Source organism: Sorex fumeus, unplaced genomic scaffold (assembly GCF_029834395.1).
Source record: "Sorex fumeus unplaced genomic scaffold, SorFum_2.1 ptg000050l, whole genome shotgun sequence".
Classification (NCBI taxonomy): Eukaryota; Metazoa; Chordata; class Mammalia; order Eulipotyphla; family Soricidae; genus Sorex; species Sorex fumeus.
The window spans coordinates 2,566,901-2,588,192 of NW_026606107.1; the positions used below are offsets into that span (position 1 = coordinate 2,566,901).

Sequence of the window (21,292 nt, forward strand, 5' to 3'; positions counted from 1 at the left end):
TTAATTCCTGGCAGGGCTAGGGGCATCATATATGGTCCCAGGGATCAAACCTCGGTTGGCAGTCTGTAAAGCAAACACCTTACACATTGTACTAACTATTTTGTTCAAGTGAAGATAATATTGAGGTAGTCATAGTAATCAGAATGTTGGGAGATAAAGTAAGTAATGGAGAGTTTTAAGTGCAGCAGTAATCTGATGAATTCTGAGAATATGCAAACTGATCAGGAAAGGAGAAACAAGGCTTAAACTGACAGGAATCCCCATGTGGTTTACTCCTATGTTACAAAGACCTCTGTCTAATTCTTTGACTTAATACCTTGACTTAGAAAGTGAAAACACTTACTCTTACTGAAAATTGGATGATTAAAAACCCACTTGGTGGGGAATAGAAGACTCAGATGTTCTGTGGTTTATCCAGATTAAGATTCTTATCCTGAAAAAACCAACCCTTCCCCAGAGTTTTTTCTTTATATATTTTTTAATAAAAATTTTAAATTGTTATAAAAATTTACTTTAAAAATCAAAATTTCTTCAGGATTCAGATGGGAGTAGGAATTGGTCAGCTACATATATTTGTCTCTTTAGCCTGTCTCAGGATGAAAATGGTTTAACAAAAGGCTCTAGGGAAGGAGTGGGGAAACTTTTTATTCCAAAGGTCACATAGGTATTTATAGCATCACTCTGGGACTATCTCACACAGGCAGATCGGTCAGGGAAGCTGACAGGAAACATATTTGTCTGTCCCATCATGTTCTAAGGCTAGATGTTCCCCACCCCTGCTCCCAGGCGGTTCTGGAGTAAATGCTTTGTGCAATCTGTTCTGGAGTAAATTATTTGTGCAAATGAGATCTTGTTTTATTTCAGGTAACACTGTCGCTTCCCTTCTCTACTACTTTGAAGAAAAAAATACAGTAAGTCCAGTAAGTCATGTCGGAGATGCTTGACCTTTCTTTTCTATCTGAGATGGAAAGGGATTTGATCCTCAGTGTTCTACAACGAGATGAAGAGCTCCGGAAAGCAGATGAGAAAAGGATTAGGTAAGCATCCCTGAAGAAATCATGAGTTCCTACATGTTTTATCAATGATATCCAGACTTTTTGTGATACGTAACATCTGGTTTTTAAAGCAGTTGGTGCATGATGCTTATAAATTGTTGAGTCAGGTTTGGCTCTGAGATTGTGTCTATCATAGAACCAATTAGTCTTACCATTTCTGCCCCTCAACCACACTTCATTGTCCTCTGCAAATCTTGATTTCATTTGTGCTTTTTTTTGGGTCTTCTCAGGCGACTGAAGAATGAGTTACAGGAGATAAAAAGGAAAGGGGCCAAAAGAGGCAGCCAACACTATAGTGATCGCACCTGTGCCCGGTGCCAGGAAAGCCTGGGTCGGTTTATTCCTAAAACCAACACTTGCCGGGGTTGTAATCACTTTGTGTGTCGGGATTGCCGCATCCAGGAGAGCAATGGTACCTGGAGGTGCAAGGTGTGCGCCAAGGAAATGTGAGTGTTACCTATAGTGATTGGAGAGAGGGTATGAGTTTCTGGCTGTATTGAAGATTTCTCTCCTTAGCCTTTGCTGGTTGAATGACAAGAACCATTCTTTATCCTTCTGGTATCTTCTTTTATTCCTTTCCAGAGAATTGAAGATGGCGACTGGAGACTGGTTTTATGACCAGAAAGTGAATCGCTTTGCTTACCACACAGGAAGTGAGATCATCAGGATGTCCCTGCGCCGCAAACCTGCAGGTATGGTATATACCTGTTTGGGGATAGTTCTTGCGGTACATGAGCTCAGTGATAAGTTTTATAGTATGGAATTCTACTCTATTCTTACTGGGTGTTCGTAATGCTTTGGGGGCTCAGCCTATTTGTGAAGAATATGAAAGATTATATTACCAGAATTTCTATAGATATAATGTGTTTTCCTTTTCTTCTTCCTCATCACCATTCTGCCATGCTTTTGTTTTCCTTGAAGTGAATAAAAGAGAGACCGTGCCACAGTCTCTCCTTCACCAGTCACAAGTGGGCACTATTTGGCCGGGGAGAAAGAGCATCCAGGAACAACATAAAGATTCCAGGTAAGAACCTAGCAATAATAAAAGAATGCTATTCATTCTTTTGTTCTTTTATTTTATTTTCTTCTATCTATAAAATAAGATATTCAAAATATAGGACCATTTATAAAGAAAAAAGTTGCAATTCTGCAACTCACATGTAAGTGTTGGCATTTTGCCATACTTTGTTTTTTACAAGAATAATTTGAAGACATAAAAAGAATGCATTTTTAATTAAAAATTTAACCTGTATAGGAAACAAAAAAATAAAACAGTACATCATCCAAATTGCCATTATGCGTCATACACATAATACAAAATTATATCCTTTATGCATACATATATAGACTAAAAAACTTTATAATATATAAAATATTAAAAACTAAATATACAATATATTTAATACTGAATTTAAAGTGTTCTGTTTAATTTACTGGAATTTAACTGAATAAAATTCTGAAATAAAATAGAAGAATAGCTATTCTTTTGACAAATGTTCTTGACCACAAATGGTATTAGTCATTAACATCTTTTATGTTTAAGGGAAAAATATGAAAATTATAGAGTGATCATTTTTTTCTCAATGTTATTTTGGTTATGCTTTTATAAGATTTAATTCACATGCCATAAAACTTACTCATATAGAGTGTACATTGAAGTGGTTATTATATTCACAGAATTACGCATCATTACCTCAGACAATTTTATTTTGGTTTGTGGATCACAGTTAGTTGTGCCTGGCGATTGCTCTTGGAGTGCTCAGAGAACTGAACTGAGGTCAGCCACAATGTGCTGTGCTATCAATTTGGCCCTCTCAATAAAATTTTAGAACATTTTTATCACTACAAAATGTACCTTTTACCTTTGTCTACCCTCAAGTCCTGTTATCCTTCTCTGTCCCTAAGCAATAACTAATCTGCTTTCTGTCTCTGTGAATTTTATGCATTTTAATTAAATGGAATCATGCAATATGTAATTCTTTGAACTGCCTCTTGTCACAGAACATGTTTTCAAGATTCATCTGTGTTTCAGCATGCATCATTACTTCTCTGTTTTTGTTGCCAAATAATATTCTTATTTTTTACTTTGGCCGCTATATTCTTAATATTCTATGTCACTGTCTCCCATTGTTCATCGATTAGCTCGAGTGGGCCCAGTAATATCTCCGTTGTGACACTTATTACTGTGTTTGGCATATTGGATATGCCACGGGTACCTTGGCAGGCTTTGCCGTGCGGGCAAGATACTCTCGGTAGCTTGCTGGGCTCTCTGAGAGGGGCGGAGGAATCGAACTCAGGTCGGCCATGTTGGCTGCGTGCAAGGCAAACGCCCTATCACTGTGCTATCGCTCCAGCCCAATAGTCTATGTATGTGCTTCAAATTCTTTATCATCTGTTGATGAACATTTAAATGGTTTCTATTTTTTCGTTATTAAGAGTAATGCTGCTTGGAACATAAATTGTAAGATTTTGTAAGGACATACACTTTTATAAGTTTTTATTTTTTATTATAACAATGTTTAGGCATTTAATGTTCCAATACCAATACCACACCAATGTGACCTCTTCTCCACCAATGGACATACATTTTTTTATTTTTGTGGGGTATCACAATAGTGTTAGTGTTAGTGTTTGTGTTTATTATTATTATTATTATTTTTTATTAGTGAGACACCATGAGGTACAGTTGTAGACTTACAAATTTTGTGCTTGGTTTTCAATTATACAATGATCAAATTGGTGTGCAAAGATTCTTCACCTCCACCAACATTAAAATGAGAAAGACACTCCACTAATGTTCTATCAATTACAGTTCATCTCTTTCTTCCTTACCTCATTCCTCCAAGTTGGTAACCTCAATTACATAATCAAAGACCAAGGATTTGTTTTCACATATAATTAAGATCATCTGACAGTTGTCCTCTGTCTTCCTTATTTCACTTAACATGATATCATTTAGTCCCATTCAAGTTGTAACAAAAGGCAGGATCTCATCTTTCCCTATAACTGAGTAATTAGTAGTCCACACATTCTTTATCCTTTCATCTGTCTTTGGGCATTTGGGTTGTTTCTAGATGTTAACTATTATAAATAGTGCTGCAGTGAGCATAAGTGCATATATTTCTTAATGTTTTTGTATTCTTGGGTGGAATTGCTAGGTACTATGGAAGTTCTATTTTTAATCTTTTGAGAATTAATCTTTTTCTGTTAGTAGACTCAATAGTATTTGTTATATAAACATTTAATCTCTATTGTTAAATTTATTTCTAAATACCTGACTTTTTTGTTTCTTTTGGGGCCTCATCTGGCGGTGCTCGGGGCTTACTCCTGGTGGTGCTCAGTGGACTATATGTGGTGCTGGGGGTACCTGATTAACCAGGGTCAGTCATATGCAAGACAAGCACCTAACCCACTGTACTATAGCTCTGGCCCCAAGTATTTTGGGGGGCAAAATGTTAAATGATTTAAAAAAATTTCTTTCTCACCTGTTTCAATAGAAATATATAAATGCAGAAATATAGAAATGCAACAGATTTTTGGTTTTGGTTTCTAGTTTTTGGACCATACCAAGCTGTGCAAAGAGCTTACTCCTGACTCTGAGCTCAGATAAACTCAGATATCACTCCTGGCTCGCTTAGGGGACCGTATATGTATTGGGGATTGAACTGGGGTCAGTTGCGTGTAAGGCAAGTACTTTTTACCTGCTGTACTTTCTCTCAGGCTCTGCAACTGGTTTTTGTGTGTTGATTTTGTAGCATGCTTAACCTTGCAATATTCATTTATTGTTTCTAACAGTTAATGGAATTTCTAGGAGTTTCTATGTGTAGCACTGTCCACTGTCCTCCCATTGTTCATCAATTTTGCTTGAGCGGGCACCAGTAACATCTCCATTGTGAGACTTGTTGTTAGCCATGGGGAGCTTTGCCAGACTCTGCCATGCGGCGGGGCACTCTTGCTAGCTTGCTGGGCTCTCTGAAAGGGATGGAGGAATCAAACCTGGGTTAGCCACATGCAAGGCAAAAGCCCTACCTGCTGTGTTATCACTCCAGCCTTTCTATGTGTATCTTTATTTATGTCTTATGCAAATAATGGTAGTGCTGTTCTGAGATGGTGCCCAGAAGCAGATTGTGGGTGTGACAGCCAGAACCCTAAGCCGGTTGGGAGATGGGGAGGGACAACCCTACTCCTCTACTGCCACTGTAAAGCCTGGAGTCTTAGTCCTGGAACCCGCATACCTGGTCCTTGCTTCTGAGAGCTCTTGATCTCTAGGGTTTCATCTGGAGTGGGTGGAGAGGGCACACCTGCTCCATCTGAGGTTCCCCCAGTGATATTGGCTGGTACAGGGTCTGGAGAGACCTCCGGCGCTCTGCTGTTTTCTGGGACTCACTGCTGCTTCCCTCAATATTCTATTCCAGTTTTAATCCTTTTAGTTTTCTTAGCTAATCTTGTGTCTAGAATTTGTTAAGGTAGAGTGTAGTGACTTGGTCAAGTTGTAAGTTATTCATTCTTTCTTCAATATTAAGCATTATCAGTATACTTTGCACAAGATTAAATTTCATTTTATATATATGCATATATATGTGTGTGTGTGTGTGTGTGTATAAAAGCCATGGTTCAAGGCTTGATTATAAGCATGCAATCTTTTAAAATATTAGCTCGAACTAAACAAAAAATCATTGTCACCCTGTCACAGTCCTCCCGTTGTTCATCGATTTGCTCTAGCGGGCCCAGTAACGTCTCCATTTTGAGGCTTGTTGTTACTATGTTTGGCATATTGAATACGTCATGAGTAGCTTGCTAGGCTTTGCCATACAGGCGAGATACTCTTGGTAGCTTGCCAGCCTCTTCGAGGGGGGTGGAGTAATCAAACTCGTCTCAGCTGGGCTGTCTGTGTGCAAGGCAAACGCCCTACTGCTGTGCTATTGCTCAAGCCCAAAACAAAAATATGGTTGCAAAAATAGAATGTAATTGTTATAAATCATGGCAAGGTAAAAATAATCTGAGCAGTCTAATAAAAGTTCTAATAGAGATATACATTATTCTCCATCCTGTATCATTTCCTCCTGATATGTAGTATACTTGTGTGTTCTTCTTGTATTTGAGGAAAATTTTTCATTATTGTGCCCTCCAAATTATTTTCTTTCATTTGATTACTTAAGTACTCTGTCTCATTGATATTGGGTCTTCTCATCCTGTCTTCTCTGTTCTTTTTTAAATTCTGAAATGTGATAGTAAAAAAGAGAAAGATTAAAGCAATGAACCATAATTCTCTCAGTTCTTTCCTCTATATTGTTACTTTGACTTCCAACCATTTTCTCCCATTTTCTTCTTCCTTTCTCTTTTATTTTGTAGTGTCTAGTTTACTCATTTGAATTATGGGTGGTTTGTTATTTCTTCTCAATCTTGTATTTAGTACTTTTGTTGCTTGTATCTTGTATTTCAGCTCTTGTGTTTTGTCAAATCTATATTCTGTTAAGCTCCTCTGTAGTGTAAAGCACTCACCAAAAATCCACTTCTGCCCCAGTGTTATATTTGGTTTCAGAATGGATTCTTCTTTTATCTTACAAGTTTCCCCCAATACCATGACTTATTTATATATTTTCCAAACCATATATTTTCATTTTACTTAAGTTTAGTATGAGAAGCTTTACTACATGTTTTGTTTGTTCTGATGAGTGTGAATGACTTATTATAGGACCTCTCACCTAAACTGATATCTTTCCCCCATAACTTCCTATACTTTCGTTCGAGAATACAGTATTGCTTTCTATATGCTTCATTCTTGGGCTGGAGCGATAGCACAGCAGTAGGGCATTTGCCTTGCATGCAGCCAGCCCGGCCAACCTGGGTTCGATTCCTCCGCCCCTCTTAGAGAGCCCGGCAAGCTACCGAGAGTATCTCGCCTGCATGGCAAAACCTGGCAAGCTACCTGTGACGTATTCGATATGCCAAACACAGTAACAACAAGTCTCAAAATGGAGACGTTACTGGGCCCGCTCGAGCAAATCGATGAACAACGGGAAGACCCCCCCAGTGCTTCATTCTTATAACCATCCAATGTTTCAGTATTTTGAAATTCTGTATGTTGATTACAGGGCTCACTCATTTCAGCTCTAAAATAACTGGATCCTTTAGCTCATACTAGTTCCCTGGAAGATACAAACACTTGCAGTTTCATCTGCCTCTATTGTGGTGCCCTAGTGATTCCTGATATTTTGAGCTTTTTATTTTTCTTGACTTATCCCAGAACTACCTAGTGTCTACTCAGTTATTATTCATATCTCCACATTGGTAGTTTTGCTTGTATTTTCTTAGCTCTGAATTTTATACTTTATGACTTTGCTTCTGACCTCATGTGATTGATGCTGGTGCATTGTTGACTTTTTATGTTTCTAATTTTCCCCCAGCCAAAGAGAAATGACTTTATTATATTTAATATGACTACTAAAAAGCATTATATAGAGCAAGTCCCCAGTAAAGCAATACATAAAGCCAGTTCTCACTGCCTGTGTCCCAGACAATTACTGTTAGTAATTAATACTTTTGGTGCATGAACTACCATACTGTTTAATATACATACATGGTTTCTTACATATTTATTTTTTTACATTTGAAAAGTATTGATATACATCATACATTTTTTTTTCTTTTTTATTAGTGAAACGACATGAGGTACAGTTGTAGATTTACAAATTTTTGTGCTTGGATCTCGGTCATACCCCGATCAAATACCCATCCCTCCACCAGTGCCCATTTTCCACCACCAGGATAATATCCCTCCCCCCCATCCTCCCATCCCCCCATCCCCCCCCTGCCACTGTGGCAGGGCATTCCCCCCTGTTCTCTCTCTCCTCCTGGGCGCTGTGATCAGCCAAAGAGGCATTGAGTGGCGAACATGTTCAGTCCAGTCTACTTTCAACCTGCATCTCCCCTCCTGGGAGGATCCTCCAAACACCCTCCACTTGGTGTTCCCCTTTCTATCTGAATTGTCCTTTCCCCTAGAATACCCAGCTGGCCTCTAAGTTATGGAGTAATTCTCCTGGTGTTGCTCTCAGCTATTCTTGGGTATTAATCTCATATTTTATTATTTTATATCCCCCAGATGAATGCTATCTTTCTATGTCTATCCCTCTCTTTCTGACTCATTTCGCTTAGCATGATACTTTCCATATTGTACCACTTGTATGTAAAGTTCATGACTTCATCTTTTCTAAGAGCCACATAGTACTCCATTGTGTAGATGTACCAAAGTTTCTTTAACCAGTCATCTGTTCTTGGGCACATACATCATACATGTTAAGTGAACAAAATGAAAGAAAAAAAGAACTTTGAAATATCAGTAATATAAGCCAGGGATATAGTTGTGAAAAGTTCATTGTTTACCTGCATGGGGCTCTAAATTTGTCTCTGGTACTTACATGTATTTTTCATGCATACATATAGACACACAAAAAACATAAATAAATTCTCAGTGCTTCAGATAACACACTGTAAATTGGGACCAAATTTTGAAACGACATCTCATCAAAGTCAATATACAGCATCACATAATTACATGAAAAGATTCTTTACATCATTAGTCTTTAGGGATATACAGTTAAAAATCATGATAAAAAACTAAGGTATACCCACATGTGACTAAAGTTAAAAAGATTGACCATAGAAAATATTAATGATAATGAAGAACAACTAGAATTCTCATAAACTGTTGAAGGAAATATACAGTGGTGCAGTCTTTTTTGAAAACAGTTGATCAGTGCTTTGTTCAGTGTACACCTATCTTGATTCCCATTCCATTCTTAGTATTTATTCAAGAGAAATTAAATTAGGTCTGTGCAAAAACTTGCACACGAATGTTTATAAAAGGCTTATTAGTAGTAGTTAAAAGTGGAAAATAGCCCAAATGTCCATCAACGGTGAATGGATAAAGTACAGTTTGTTGATACAATAAAGTACTACTTGGCATTGGAAAGGAATTAACTATTGATATATACAAAACAGAGATGAATCTCAAAATAATCATGCTGGTAAAAGGAGCCAAAACAAAACCAAGGATATATTGTATGATTATATTTATATAAAATTCTAGAAAATTTAAGATGCATATTAGTGAAAGAAAGCACATCAGTCTTGGACATGGCAGGAATGGAGGGAAGAGTTATGAAAGGGCAAACGAAAACTTTTGGGAGTGATTGATATGTTGATTTACTTAAATGTGATATTTCCCTGGGTGTATTCATATGCTAAAACTTAAAATCATAGGCCCAGAGAGACTACAGCAAGTAAAGCTCTTGTCATGCACATAAGTGACCTGGAATTTTTTCCCGGCACAACATTCCATAAACCCTACTAGGAATGACCCCTGAACTCAGAGCCAAGAGTTAACCCTGAGAATAATCAGGTGTGACCACAAATCTCCAATCAAGAAAAACCCTTTAAAATCTTATTGCATACTCAAATATGTTGCATTTTATGTCAGGTACTATGTCAGGATGCACCAAGAAAAAATATAACACTTATATTTTTCCATGTCAACAGAAAAGGTCTATTTCATTTTATTTGCTACCTCCTCAATGTTTAATTTTATATATATATACATGAACATATATATATACATATATATGTGTGTGTATATATATATACACACACGCACATAGTAGCACTGCACTGCACTCCCATTGTTCATCAATTTGCTGAAGCGGACACCAGTAACATCTCATAACAAATTGTGAGACTTGTTGTTACTGTTTTTGGCATATCGAATACGCCATGAGGAGCTTGCCAGGCTCTTCTGTGCGGGCAAGAGATACTCTCGATAGCTTGCCAGCTCTCCGAGAGGGACATATATACACACATATATACATACATACATACATACATACATACATACATACATACTCTAATTTTATTCACCCTGCTTTGAATAGGTGACTAATCTCTTCTAGGTGATGGGGCACACTTTTTCCTGTGTGGATAAGAATTAGAATGACTTTTATTTCCTGAGCCTGATTAACACATCTGACATCATTGGCTAGAATGTATTTTATAAAACCTGCTTCTGGCTGCCTGTGACCACCTGTCTCATTGGACCCAGAAGACTTTTATTTTTCCTAAACATGGAAACAGATTAAGTGGCCATAAAATATCTTTTCCATAAAATGATGTGGCCCTCAGACATAATCTAATTTAACCCCTTTATTTTTACAGAAAAGAAAGCAAGATAAGTGATTTACCTGAGATCATAAAGATCATTAAAGCCCAGAACTCCCATCTCTTAGTCTATTTTTCACTGCACAGATGTCAAATAATTGCCTGTTTGCCCTAGAGTGGTTTATATCAGCTCTGCATCAGTATATATTAATCTTTAGGGGGAAAATACAAGGAGAAAACACTTTCCATAGATCCTTGTCAAACTACCTCTTTAGAGGAATGGTTCTACTTTGGGCTCTTTATTCTTTGGAGCAAAGGAGTAAAATAATTATTCTAAAATTTTTATTATATAAAAATGAAATACATTCATTGTTATGTCTTGAACTATAAAACTAAAAAGTCTTGAAAGAAAAGACGTATTTTACTTTTCACATGCCCGAAGATTTCAACCCCGCTGTCTTTTCTCATACAGCTCTCTCAAACAGCATGTGATAACTTGAAAAGTTTATTCTTTACTGCCTAAGGAATTATAGGTTTTTATTACTTTATTCTTTATTAGTTTATTTATGAATATCTATATGTGCCAACTATTTTATAGACATTATCTTAGTGGTGGGATATACCACCAACGGATACAATAAAGTCCCATGTTTGTTGAGCTTAGATTGGGGCATGAGGCATAGACAGTAATTAATCAGATATATATAAATATATTTGCTACTTGTTGACTTGATAAGTGCTTTGGAAAAAGTGAAATAGACTGCAGAGATAGGGGGTTCTAGCAAAGCATGTATATGCATTTATTGTTCTATTTAGGATAGCCAGGAAAAAGCTTACATATTAAGGTGACATTTGAGTAAAGACAAATAAGGAGGAAAATTCTGAGAGTACCTGGGGGGAAATTATTTTAGGCAGAGGAGCCAATACAGATCAAGTCTCTATGATGAGTTTGTACTTGACACAAAGTACTCTGGAGCTGAGTGAGCTAGGAGGATATGGCTCTGGAGAAGGAGGAGATAAGGACAGAGGTGGGGTACGAAGCAAATTATGTAAACTTTTTGGCACTTGTATGAACTTCAAGTGAGAAGGAAGGATTTGAGTGACATTTAGAGAAATTAACATAGAAATTACCATCTATTTTGTTTTGAAGAGTATCATGCTGAGTAAAATTACTTAGAAGGAGAAGGGCAGGTATAGAATGACCTGTCATATGTGGGATTATAAAGAAACAAAGGGAATAAACAAATGGCCAAATGCCAATAAACTAAGAATTAAATAAAGAATTGAAACCCTAGAATTAAAATTATCACCCAAGAACTGTTTTATATAATTGAGCATGTCTCAGCGGGAGGTGGAAATTGAATGGGGTAAGGGGGATACTTTTGTGGTGTGTATGCTTTTTGAATATTGTATGCATGCAACCCTTTCATTAACAGTATTGTAAATTAGGTGACCAGAATTTTTAAATATTAAAAATTTATCTTCTTTAACAATTTTAAAGGGAATGTTTCATGGACTTTCAACACTTTTAAAATGTATAACTATTACAATATTGGAACATTTTCACTACTCTGAGAAGAAAATTCATACCTAGTAAGCAGTACTAACTTCTCTCAGTTTGTAATCTGCTTTCTGTCTGTATGAATTTGTCTATTATAGACAGTTATTATAAATGGAATCATACTGTTTCCAGTATGTGGAATCATACTGTTTCTAGGTGACTGTTTATTTTTGGCTTCTTTCCTTAATGTAATATTTTCAAGTTTCATTCATGTTGTATTATATAGTATAACTTCATTCATTTTTCATTTCATTGTATGAATATATCACCTTTCATTTATTCAATCATCTGATGATACACTTTGGATTGTTTCCACATTTTGGCATCAAATAATACCATGAATATTCAAGCATAAGCATTTATATGGACATTTTTCATTCTTTTCGACAGATACTTAAAAATGAAATTGCAGGATCACATGATAATTCTATGTGGAATTTGTATTTTGAAGACTAAATTTAACTGTTGTTGAGGAAAGATTGTATGGGGATAAAGGTGTAAGCAATGAGATGATTTAGGAGATTATAACAACCATCCAGGAGGTAGAGATAATCATGGTTTGGATTGAGTAATAGTAGTGGAGGGGAAAGAACTAGTCAGAGTATGCATCTACGTAGAAAACAGAGCCAAGAGGATTTTCTAATAGATTGGATTTGTACTATAAGAGAATAAGAGAAGTCAAGGGTGATTTTGTTTTGTCTTGTTTTGTTTTGGGACCACACCTGGCGATGTCTACTCCTGGCTCAGCACTCAGGAATGACTCAGAACATATGGGAGGCCAGGGATTGAATCCAGGCTGGCGCTATACAAAGCAAGCACCCAACCCACTGTACTATCTCTTTGCCGCTCAAGGGTGATTCTTAAAATATTTTTTGCCTCATGGGCCAAATATAGTACAGTGGGTAAGGTATGTAGCTAACCCGGATTCAAATCCTGGCATCCCATGTGATTCCCCAAGCCCATCCAGGAGTTATTCCAGAGCACAGAATCAGGAGTAAGCCTTGATCATAGCCTAGTATGGCCCACCACCTCAAAGATTTTTTAACCGAGAAATGAAAATGCAGAGTTATCGCTTGATGAAATGGAAGGAAGGGCAAGTTTGAGGAGGAAGATCAGGTTTTTAGACTTGTTGTGTGAGACATTCAAGTGGAGATGGCAAGTAGGCCATTGGCAATATAAATCTAGCATTTGAGTGAGATAAATTTAGAAGTTTTTGTATTTCAGAGGATATTTAAAGCTGCGATATTACATTATGTCATTTAGGAATAATCTTCTATAGAGAAGAGAAGCTTTCCAGAGAATCAGTTTAGAGGTCTGGAGATGAGGAGGGACCAGGAAAGAAGTATGAGAAAGAGGAATCAGTCAAGTATGAGGAGAAAGCCAAGAAAGTATGATATATTGTCAGCCAAATGGTCATGGTCACGGTCTTCCTGTTATTCATCGATTTGCTCAAGTGGGCCCAGTAACATCTCCATTGTGAGACTTGTTACTGTGTTTGGCATATCGAATACATCACGGGTAGCTTGCCAGGCTCTGCCATGCGGGCGAGATACTCTTGGTAGCTTGCCGGGCAATCCGAGAGGGGCGGAGGACTCGAACTCGGGTGGGCCATGTTGGCTGCATGCAAGGCAAACGCTCTACACGCTGTGCTATCACTCCAGCCCCCAGCCAAATGAAATCACTTCAAATATTTGATGCAGACTCCTTTTTCCCTTTTGGTTTGCTTTCTCACATTTTTGAGCTAAGGAACCCAAACATAGTGTCTATCCCTATATGCTTTATTAAGCTGAAAAATAATTTCTGGTTGTTAGAATATATAATTCAAAAATACTGCTTATTTTTTTATATACCTTAGCCTCACTGAAAGCTTTAAGTCAAGAATTCAGTCAGCAAATATTTGGATGCCAACTATATGCTAATTTCTAGCCTTTGGGGATACTACAGTGAACAAGATATATGGTCACGGATCTCAGGAAATTTAGTCTAATGGAGAAGACGGGCATTAAATCATGTATCCAAATTAGTGAATAAATTAAATTATTTGTTAAAACGACATACATAATTAAATCTGTGGTACTGCAACCAAAAAATTAGGGTTCTTTAGTAGCATATGGCAAAGTCACTAAACCAACCTGGATATGGTCACAGCATTTGGGAGGAATAGACATATAAGAAGAGATCTAAAAGAGTGTATTTAGGCAGGTAAGGAAAAGTAGTTGCTGTGAAAAAAACATCTGAGGAATAGAAAAGCAGGAATAGGTAGAAATCAGATTTAGTCAGAGAACCAAAAGAAGTCCATCATTCTGGAATATAAAGTACAAGGAGAAATGGTGAGTAAAGGATGAATTTCTTGACATGCCAAGGAGTTTGAGCTCAGCCCTAACAGCAATAGAGACTGACAGTATTCAGAATTTTACCTTAGAATGATATAAATTTAAAACTGTACTCAGAATTTTATCTTAGAGAGATTACTAAGACTTCTATTTTGAATGGGCTGGAAGGAGTCAGCTTCCCATTTTCTTGATACATTGCCTCTTGATTTTAATTCCAGTGTGCTATTTGAAGTGCCTAAGCTAAAAAGTGGAAAGAGTGCATTGGAGGCTGAGAGTGAGAGTCTGGATAGCTACACCGCTGACTCCGATAGCACATCTAGGTGAGAACCTTCCATTGTTCTTCACACCCAATCAACCTGTGTTTGCATTTTGTTCCTCAACATTGAAATACTGGTTCCCTGTACTTTCAGTCTTCCTTACTTCAGTTCTAAGGAATTTGAATACATTATTTTCTCTGAACCCCCTACAAGTCCTTCAGTAGCACTGCTACAGCTTTAACTCTGAGCACAGCCTTCTAGAACATGCTAACTTCAACAGTCTGCTACCTTGGAAGAGTCTTCCTAGAGCAGTAGCAACTATGCTATTGCCCCTTAGGAACTGGGCTGTGAGCATTTTTATAGTGTTGCTTATGCAATCATCTGCATTCTTCCAAGGTAAATCAGAAATCATATTACTTTGTGGATTTGGTTCCTACAGTGACCTCAAGTTAACTTTCATAGATCTTGGGTCCCTGGATAGAAAGGCAAGGGAGGAAGTGCTTTTCTTTAATAACTCCAGTATCTACCACCAGGAGAGACTCTCTGGATAAATCTGGCCTCTTTCCAGAGTGGAAGAAGATGTCTGCCCCCAAATCTCAAGTACCTGTGGTAATGGTAAGCTATAGTTTATGGTCTATGCCCCTTCTCTCCTCCTTTATTTCTCTCTCCCTCCATTCTCTTTCACTCCTTCATTCTCTCTCATAGTTCCTCAGGTCTGTTTTGTCAGGAAGAATTTAAATGAATTTTCTCAACTTTGGAAGTTTTGTGCTACCTAGGAATTGAGTGTTTGCTTAACTGTGTCATACTTGAGCCTCCTTAAAAAATCTGAGCCCCCCCTTCTTAGTATGCTCCCCTTCTTCATTCCATAGTTTTACCTAATCAAGTGTCCTTTTCCACTTCTTTGTCTTTCCTTCCTAGGAAATTAAGCCTGGGGGTCAAAATGTAGTATCTGTTGATGAGAGTGAAATGATTTTCAAGAAGAACACCAAAATGATCCTCAGACCTTCAGGTAGCTGGTTTCCTCTCATGGACTTTTGAGAGAAAAATTACTAGTATCCTAGATGGGTTCTTGGTATGGAAAAGGGTAGGTCTCTTTTGACTTGGGTTTTGGGTTTTTATTTAGAATATACTAAATCTGTGATTGATCTTCGCCTGGAAGATATGGAACCCGAAAGTGCTTCTTTGGGAGACAGAAGCAAATCTGTCCCAGGACTCAGTGTGGATATGGTAAGTATCTTTGTATTTTCCCTGTAGTATATATGAAATTTTATGTATCTAAACATGGTTTATACTAAACCAACATATTTAATTACTTAGGGTACGGCTACATGAGTCTTGATTCTCCCTTTTCCAAAACCAGTTCTGTTTGATTGATGACTTGCTTAAAAGAAAAGAATTGTCTTCATTATCTCTTTGTCTTCTAACACAGTGCTAAATATAAAGTTGAGAAATCTAATAAATATACATTTTGATTAAAATGAAAAGGATGGGTAGGTTGGAAGATTCTAATGTGAAAGAGGTAACCTTATCTACTTCTTTTGACATTTGAGGAAGATGGTTGGAACATAAACTGGATGCCTAAAATAGGGAGACATTAAATTAAGGAAATGTGCGCTCAAGTGCTCATTACACATTGGAGCTTAACAGCAATTGTGGTTTCCACAAAAGGGAAACTGTTGTTCTTTGAACTTATTATTATTTGTATTAACTCTAAATAAATATTATCCCAGGAAGAAGAAGAAGAAGCAGAAGAAGAAGAAGAGGAGGATATTGACCACCTGGTGAAGTTGCATCGCCAGAAGCTAGCCAGAAGCAGCATGCGAAGTGGCTCTTCCATGGTAAATTGCTTAAGTTCTATAGATAGAGACATGTTGGGGTATCAGGAAGAAAGCAAGGGCCTCCATAGAGCAGAGCAACAACTAGGGGAGATCATCAGTTATTTTTTCCAGGTAAGTCAGATGTGTTTTTGTTTCTATTCTCAATTTGGACCAGAGTTGCTTAGAGCATATTTAGGTGAATTTCTTGCCTCTCCCTTGGAGATTTTTTGTATCTGATAATTATAACATCTTGAGACAGATTTCATCATAGGCTTATGAAAAGTAAGCTAGACCTACTCTATTCGGGGTACTGATGCTGTGAAGTAAGATCAGATTTCTTTTATTTTTAATTTTATAAAGTAGTTTACAATATTTGATTACATTTAATATTCAAAAATTAATCCCACCATCATACACCTTTCCACCACCATATTTTAGATGTTTCTATCCCGAACCCCAACCCCTGCACCAAAGAAGAACCGAAGCAATATATTTTCTGTTGTTTGTTATGAAAAACCACTGAAAATGCTACAAAAAATATCCTTAGAGGAAGGAGTGTGAAGATTTCTTTATCTTTGCCTACAACCAATCTCATGTTCAGGGTCATGAATAATAGTAGTGGAGGGGAAAGAACTAGTCAGAGTCTGCATCTACATCTATAAGGGCTCTGGCCAGGCTAACTGGCATCAGCCTTTTATTCAAGAGCAACAATATGATCGAAAGCATAAATTTAAAGTGATATGTAACAGTTAAGGTCTAGTTCTGTTGTAAGTATGAAGATTAGATGGTTAGAGGAAATACAGAAGGAACCAGGGTGATTAGAGTTTTTCCCCGCTCACATACTGGAAGAGAATGATGGTCTTGCAGAGTTCATTTCTACCTAAGGTGAAAATATATTCCCAGTCCAATCACTTCTATCTATAGTTCTTGATAAGGGTCAGGTAGGTTAAAGAAACTCCCAGATAGTTAAAGCACCTTTTTAATATTAGCAATTTGACCCTTGTAGCCAACATTTTAGTATATAAAATATGCATAAGAAATGGACTTAGCTATACTTTACCTCTCAGTACTCCTTGCCAACTTTCTGAACCAACAAACTCAACAGTAAAATGTATACAAAGAGAACAGGAGAAATTAAATTCCTAGGTGAACAATCACTTAATTTATCCATTTGAACAATTGTGAGTGTACTACTACTGTCTCTTATATTCTGGTACAAGACTACAAAACTAGTGGTTGTACCGGATTATTGTAGAGGATTCTGAAGCTTGTGTTTTGTGACTGTGACTTTATTGTGAGGGAAGTTATAAGCAGAGTGGAAGGGTGAGTATGCCTTCCCCAGATGTTTGTGGGTGCTTTATCTTCAGAGTACAATCGGCAGCATGATGAGCATCTATAGTGAAGCTGGTGATTTTGGGAACATCTTTGTGACTGGCAAGATTTACTTTTCCCTGAAGTATGAACAGAAAACACAGACTCTGGTCATCCACGTGAAGGAGTGCCACCAGCTGGCCTATGCTGATGCAACCAAGAAGCACTCTAACCCGTGAGTGCTTCTGTAACCTGACTGATATCTGAGATGAAAGCTCAGAGCCTGGCATCTATCCAGGCACACTTGAACTGATGCTATCACGCCTTGGAGGGACAGGGAGGTATGATGGATGGCAGTTAGAGCAGATATGAGTTAGGAACCAGGACTGGGAAAACACTGGAAGAATGGCATGTCTGAGAGCTTTAAGCAACGTGTTCATTTCATCATGGCATAAGTATATAGAGAGCAGGGACATGATGAGTAGGTTGGGAAAAAAAGATGTCAAGTTACTTAGTGCTCTCTTTGGTTTCTAGGTATGTGAAGACTTATCTTCTGCCTGATAAGTCCCGTCAAGGTAAAAGAAAAACCAGCATTAAGCGGGACACTATCAATCCACTGTATGAGGAGATCCTTAGAGTAAGTATCTGCATCAGAAGGATGTAAGAATTTGCTTTGTCTTGTGCTGTGAGATTTATTTATTCCTCTGCAGTTATCTTGGCCTATCATGGGTTTCAGTAATTCTGTCTGTGTGTTTAAGGATACACTTAGGGCATATGGTTCACATCCTGGCTTCTCAGAAATGAGAATAAGGTGGTGTGTGTGTATGTGAAGTTGTAGGTTCATTTTTAAAAGATCTCATTTAAAAAAGTAATTTGGGATAAGAAATCTCATGGCAGCTCTTTTTGAGGTTTTCAGTGTTCTCTCATTCACTCTAGGAGAAATAAATGAATTTTCCAGATCCTCCCATGAAATATGAAAGGTTTTTGTGAAATGGGATAGACTGAGGCTTTGAGTAAGAAAACTTAAAGTTGTTAGGGGTTCAGGAATTTAATTTCAGTATGATAAGCTTAGGCATGGCTACTCAGATTCTACAAAAATAGTTTCTGAGAAATTACCATCAACTAATCATCTTGAACTTCTCCTTTCCCTTAACAGTATGAGATCCCAGAATCTCTCCTGACCCAGAGGACTTTGCAATTCTCTGTTTGGCATCACGGTCGCTTTGGAAGAAACACTTTCCTTGGAGAGGCAGAGGTCCATTTGGATTCCTGGATGCTTGATAAGAAACTGGATCATTGCCTCCCTTTACATGGAAAGGTAGTCTACCTTTAAAAGTTACACAATTTGGGTCTGAGGTATAATTGTCTGTAGTGACATCTATCTGCTGGTACATACTGTTAGTGTCTCTGAATGTAGTCTGTGTCTCGGAATGTCTCAAATTTTGGCCCAGCTGAGGCTTCTGAATTTGACAGTAATTTTGGATGTCATCTGTGAGTCATTTCTTCTGTGCAGGCTAGCCAAAGGATGAAGCCATGGATTTTCTTTGAAAAGTCTTTCATATGTGTGTCATGCTATACTTCCTTAACATCCTGGAGTCCTGGTTTATCCTAATATTTTAACTGGCACCTCCTTTCCAAGCTAACCTTTCAGATGTATTCTAATCATTTTACAAGCTAACCTTTTCACTGAAAAAGTGGAAACTCAATTCATGGAGTTTCAACTGCTGTGCATTTGGTCATAAAATCCAGGGACAATTTTACTTTGGAGATGGCATCTCAGGTGAGAGTGTAGCCGACTGCACAATAGTCTCTGGGATATGAATACCAACCTGGATTTTAATATAGTACTGTTACTTGACAGCTCCCTACAGGAAGGGAGACTGAGGTAGGAAAATGATTTTGTTTTCTTTGTGTGATTGACCCTTTCACAACAAAGTTTTGAAATCCATGGATTCACTAATATGTGTTTTGTTTTTTGTTTTTAGCCCAGAGTTACACATTCATGGATTCAGTAAACCACAGATAATGGTTGAATCCATGAATGTGGAACCCACATTTATAGGGGGGGCTGACTATAGGGGCCTCGAGCATTTATGGATTTGATATCAAAGGGAAGTCCTGAAACCATTACCCCAAAGATAGCAAAGGATGATTGTAGTTAAGTTTGGGATAAGTCAACATAGTTATACATAGATTTGTAACTGCATAAGGACTGGAGGGTTGGTACGCTGTATGTTGTTCAAGGATCATCTGTATACCTTTCTATAACATTTGAATTTCTTACATTGCCTATATAGAGCTTACTCAGAAAAATTAGAATAAAACACTTATATGTGAATAGTTTAAAATCAAAACAACAGCACATATAAAAATGAAAATTGGATTCTATTCCATGGGTAGAGCCACTGTTGTCAACTACATGATTATCTTTATATAAATGTTATATTAAGTAGCATGGATAGACATATTATGAATTTATGTATATATTTACTTTTTAAAAATATATGCTCATATAATCTTTATTGTGCATAAAATGTTTTTTATTTTTATTGACTCACCAAGAAAGAGTTATAAAGTTCTTCATTTATTTGTAATTTGATGATTTATTATTTATCTGAATATTTCTTATGCTATCACTTACAGATCAATCTCTTTTAATTTTTACGTAGTATTCTTTCATTTACATTTATTATCATTTATTGTTTACCATTACCCCACTAATAGGCATTTAAATTATGTGTTTGTTGTTTTGCTCTTAAAACTATGCTGTAAAATATCTTGCCTTCATTTGTGAATGTAATCATAGGAGAAATTTCTGTGGTGGAATTGATCAGTCAAGAATATGTATGCTCAGTATTTAGATTGCTGTCAATGAAAATATAGTGATGGCATTAAATATGACCCCTTAAATACTAACAAAAACAGAAAAAACAATTATCAACAAAAAATAACATATTATTAGGCATTTAGACATTCTTAAGCATTTGAAATTTGTCTCAGGGGCCCACAGGGGATTATATACTTGATATAATTACATTAAAAATTCACTATAAACCTTTATAAGCACTTGCCTTGAAGAATATTTTACACTGAAAGAAAAAATACTCTGGAATGGAGGTATTTGTTCTTTGAATTTATGTTTGACTAGAATGAGAATATGCTATAGAAAAAAATATACTAATTTCCAGCTGATGCTAAATTCTAGTTTTTAAGTCCACTCAATTTAACAGTCTAGAAAATAATAAACTGTATATTTTATAAACAAAAAGGTCCAGTACAGTATTGAATACCTATTTTTATTTAAAATATTGCACATTTTGAAAACCCTAATAATTAGTTTCTTAACATTCAGTCTTCTCTTCCAGATGTCCACTACCCTGTTATTTTGTATTTCTCCATACTCTGTACTGTGCATTCTAGGTATGTGTTAAATTTTCCCAAATTGAGTGGATTATGCCTTCCTGGCATCACTATACTCAGTGTGATGATGAAGGTTGGTAGAAGCCCAGTGAAAGTGAATATAGACAAGTGATGAAAGGGCATCTCCAGTCTATGCTAATTTATACTCTGGATACCAAAACTGAAGAGCCAATCTATGCCTCGAGAGAAACAATAGGATAAAGCAATTGTTACCCACAGCCAAAGATAATAGGCTACTTGTTATACATCCTAGACATTCATTCATTCTTATAGTCATTCAGCAGATATTTTCAGATCATCTTCAATGTGCCAGGCTAAATATCGGGCATACTAGGATGAACAAAAGTAGGCTTATTTCTGTCTTTGTGCCACTTAGATTCAAGTGACA

At 36.9% G+C, this 21,292-nt stretch overlaps 1 protein-coding gene across 3 annotated transcripts in view; it reads left to right on the forward strand.

The window, feature by feature from the left end:
* SYTL4 (synaptotagmin like 4) overlaps positions 1–21,292 on the forward strand; it is a 70,996-nt gene that overhangs the window by 40,459 nt on the left and 9,245 nt on the right. Inside the window, exons 2-13 of one of the 3 annotated variants that reach the window (XM_056124192.1) lie at positions 865–1,037; positions 1,286–1,501; positions 1,638–1,747; positions 1,977–2,079; positions 14,318–14,419; positions 14,890–14,971; positions 15,275–15,365; positions 15,480–15,587; positions 16,094–16,194; positions 17,541–17,719; positions 18,019–18,121; positions 18,641–18,802. In XM_056124192.1, the coding sequence (XP_055980167.1) occupies positions 928–1,037; positions 1,286–1,501; positions 1,638–1,747; positions 1,977–2,079; positions 14,318–14,419; positions 14,890–14,971; positions 15,275–15,365; positions 15,480–15,587; positions 16,094–16,194; positions 17,541–17,719; positions 18,019–18,121; positions 18,641–18,802 (1,467 nt within the window). In that variant the 5' untranslated portion in view covers positions 865–927. Of the gene's footprint in view, positions 1–864; positions 1,038–1,285; positions 1,502–1,637; positions 1,748–1,976; positions 2,080–14,317; positions 14,420–14,889; positions 14,972–15,274; positions 15,366–15,479; positions 15,588–16,086; positions 16,195–17,540; positions 17,720–18,018; positions 18,122–18,640; positions 18,803–21,292 lie in introns of all 3 variants that reach the window. The other 2 variants (XM_056124193.1, XM_056124191.1) reach the window with 2 other exon arrangements.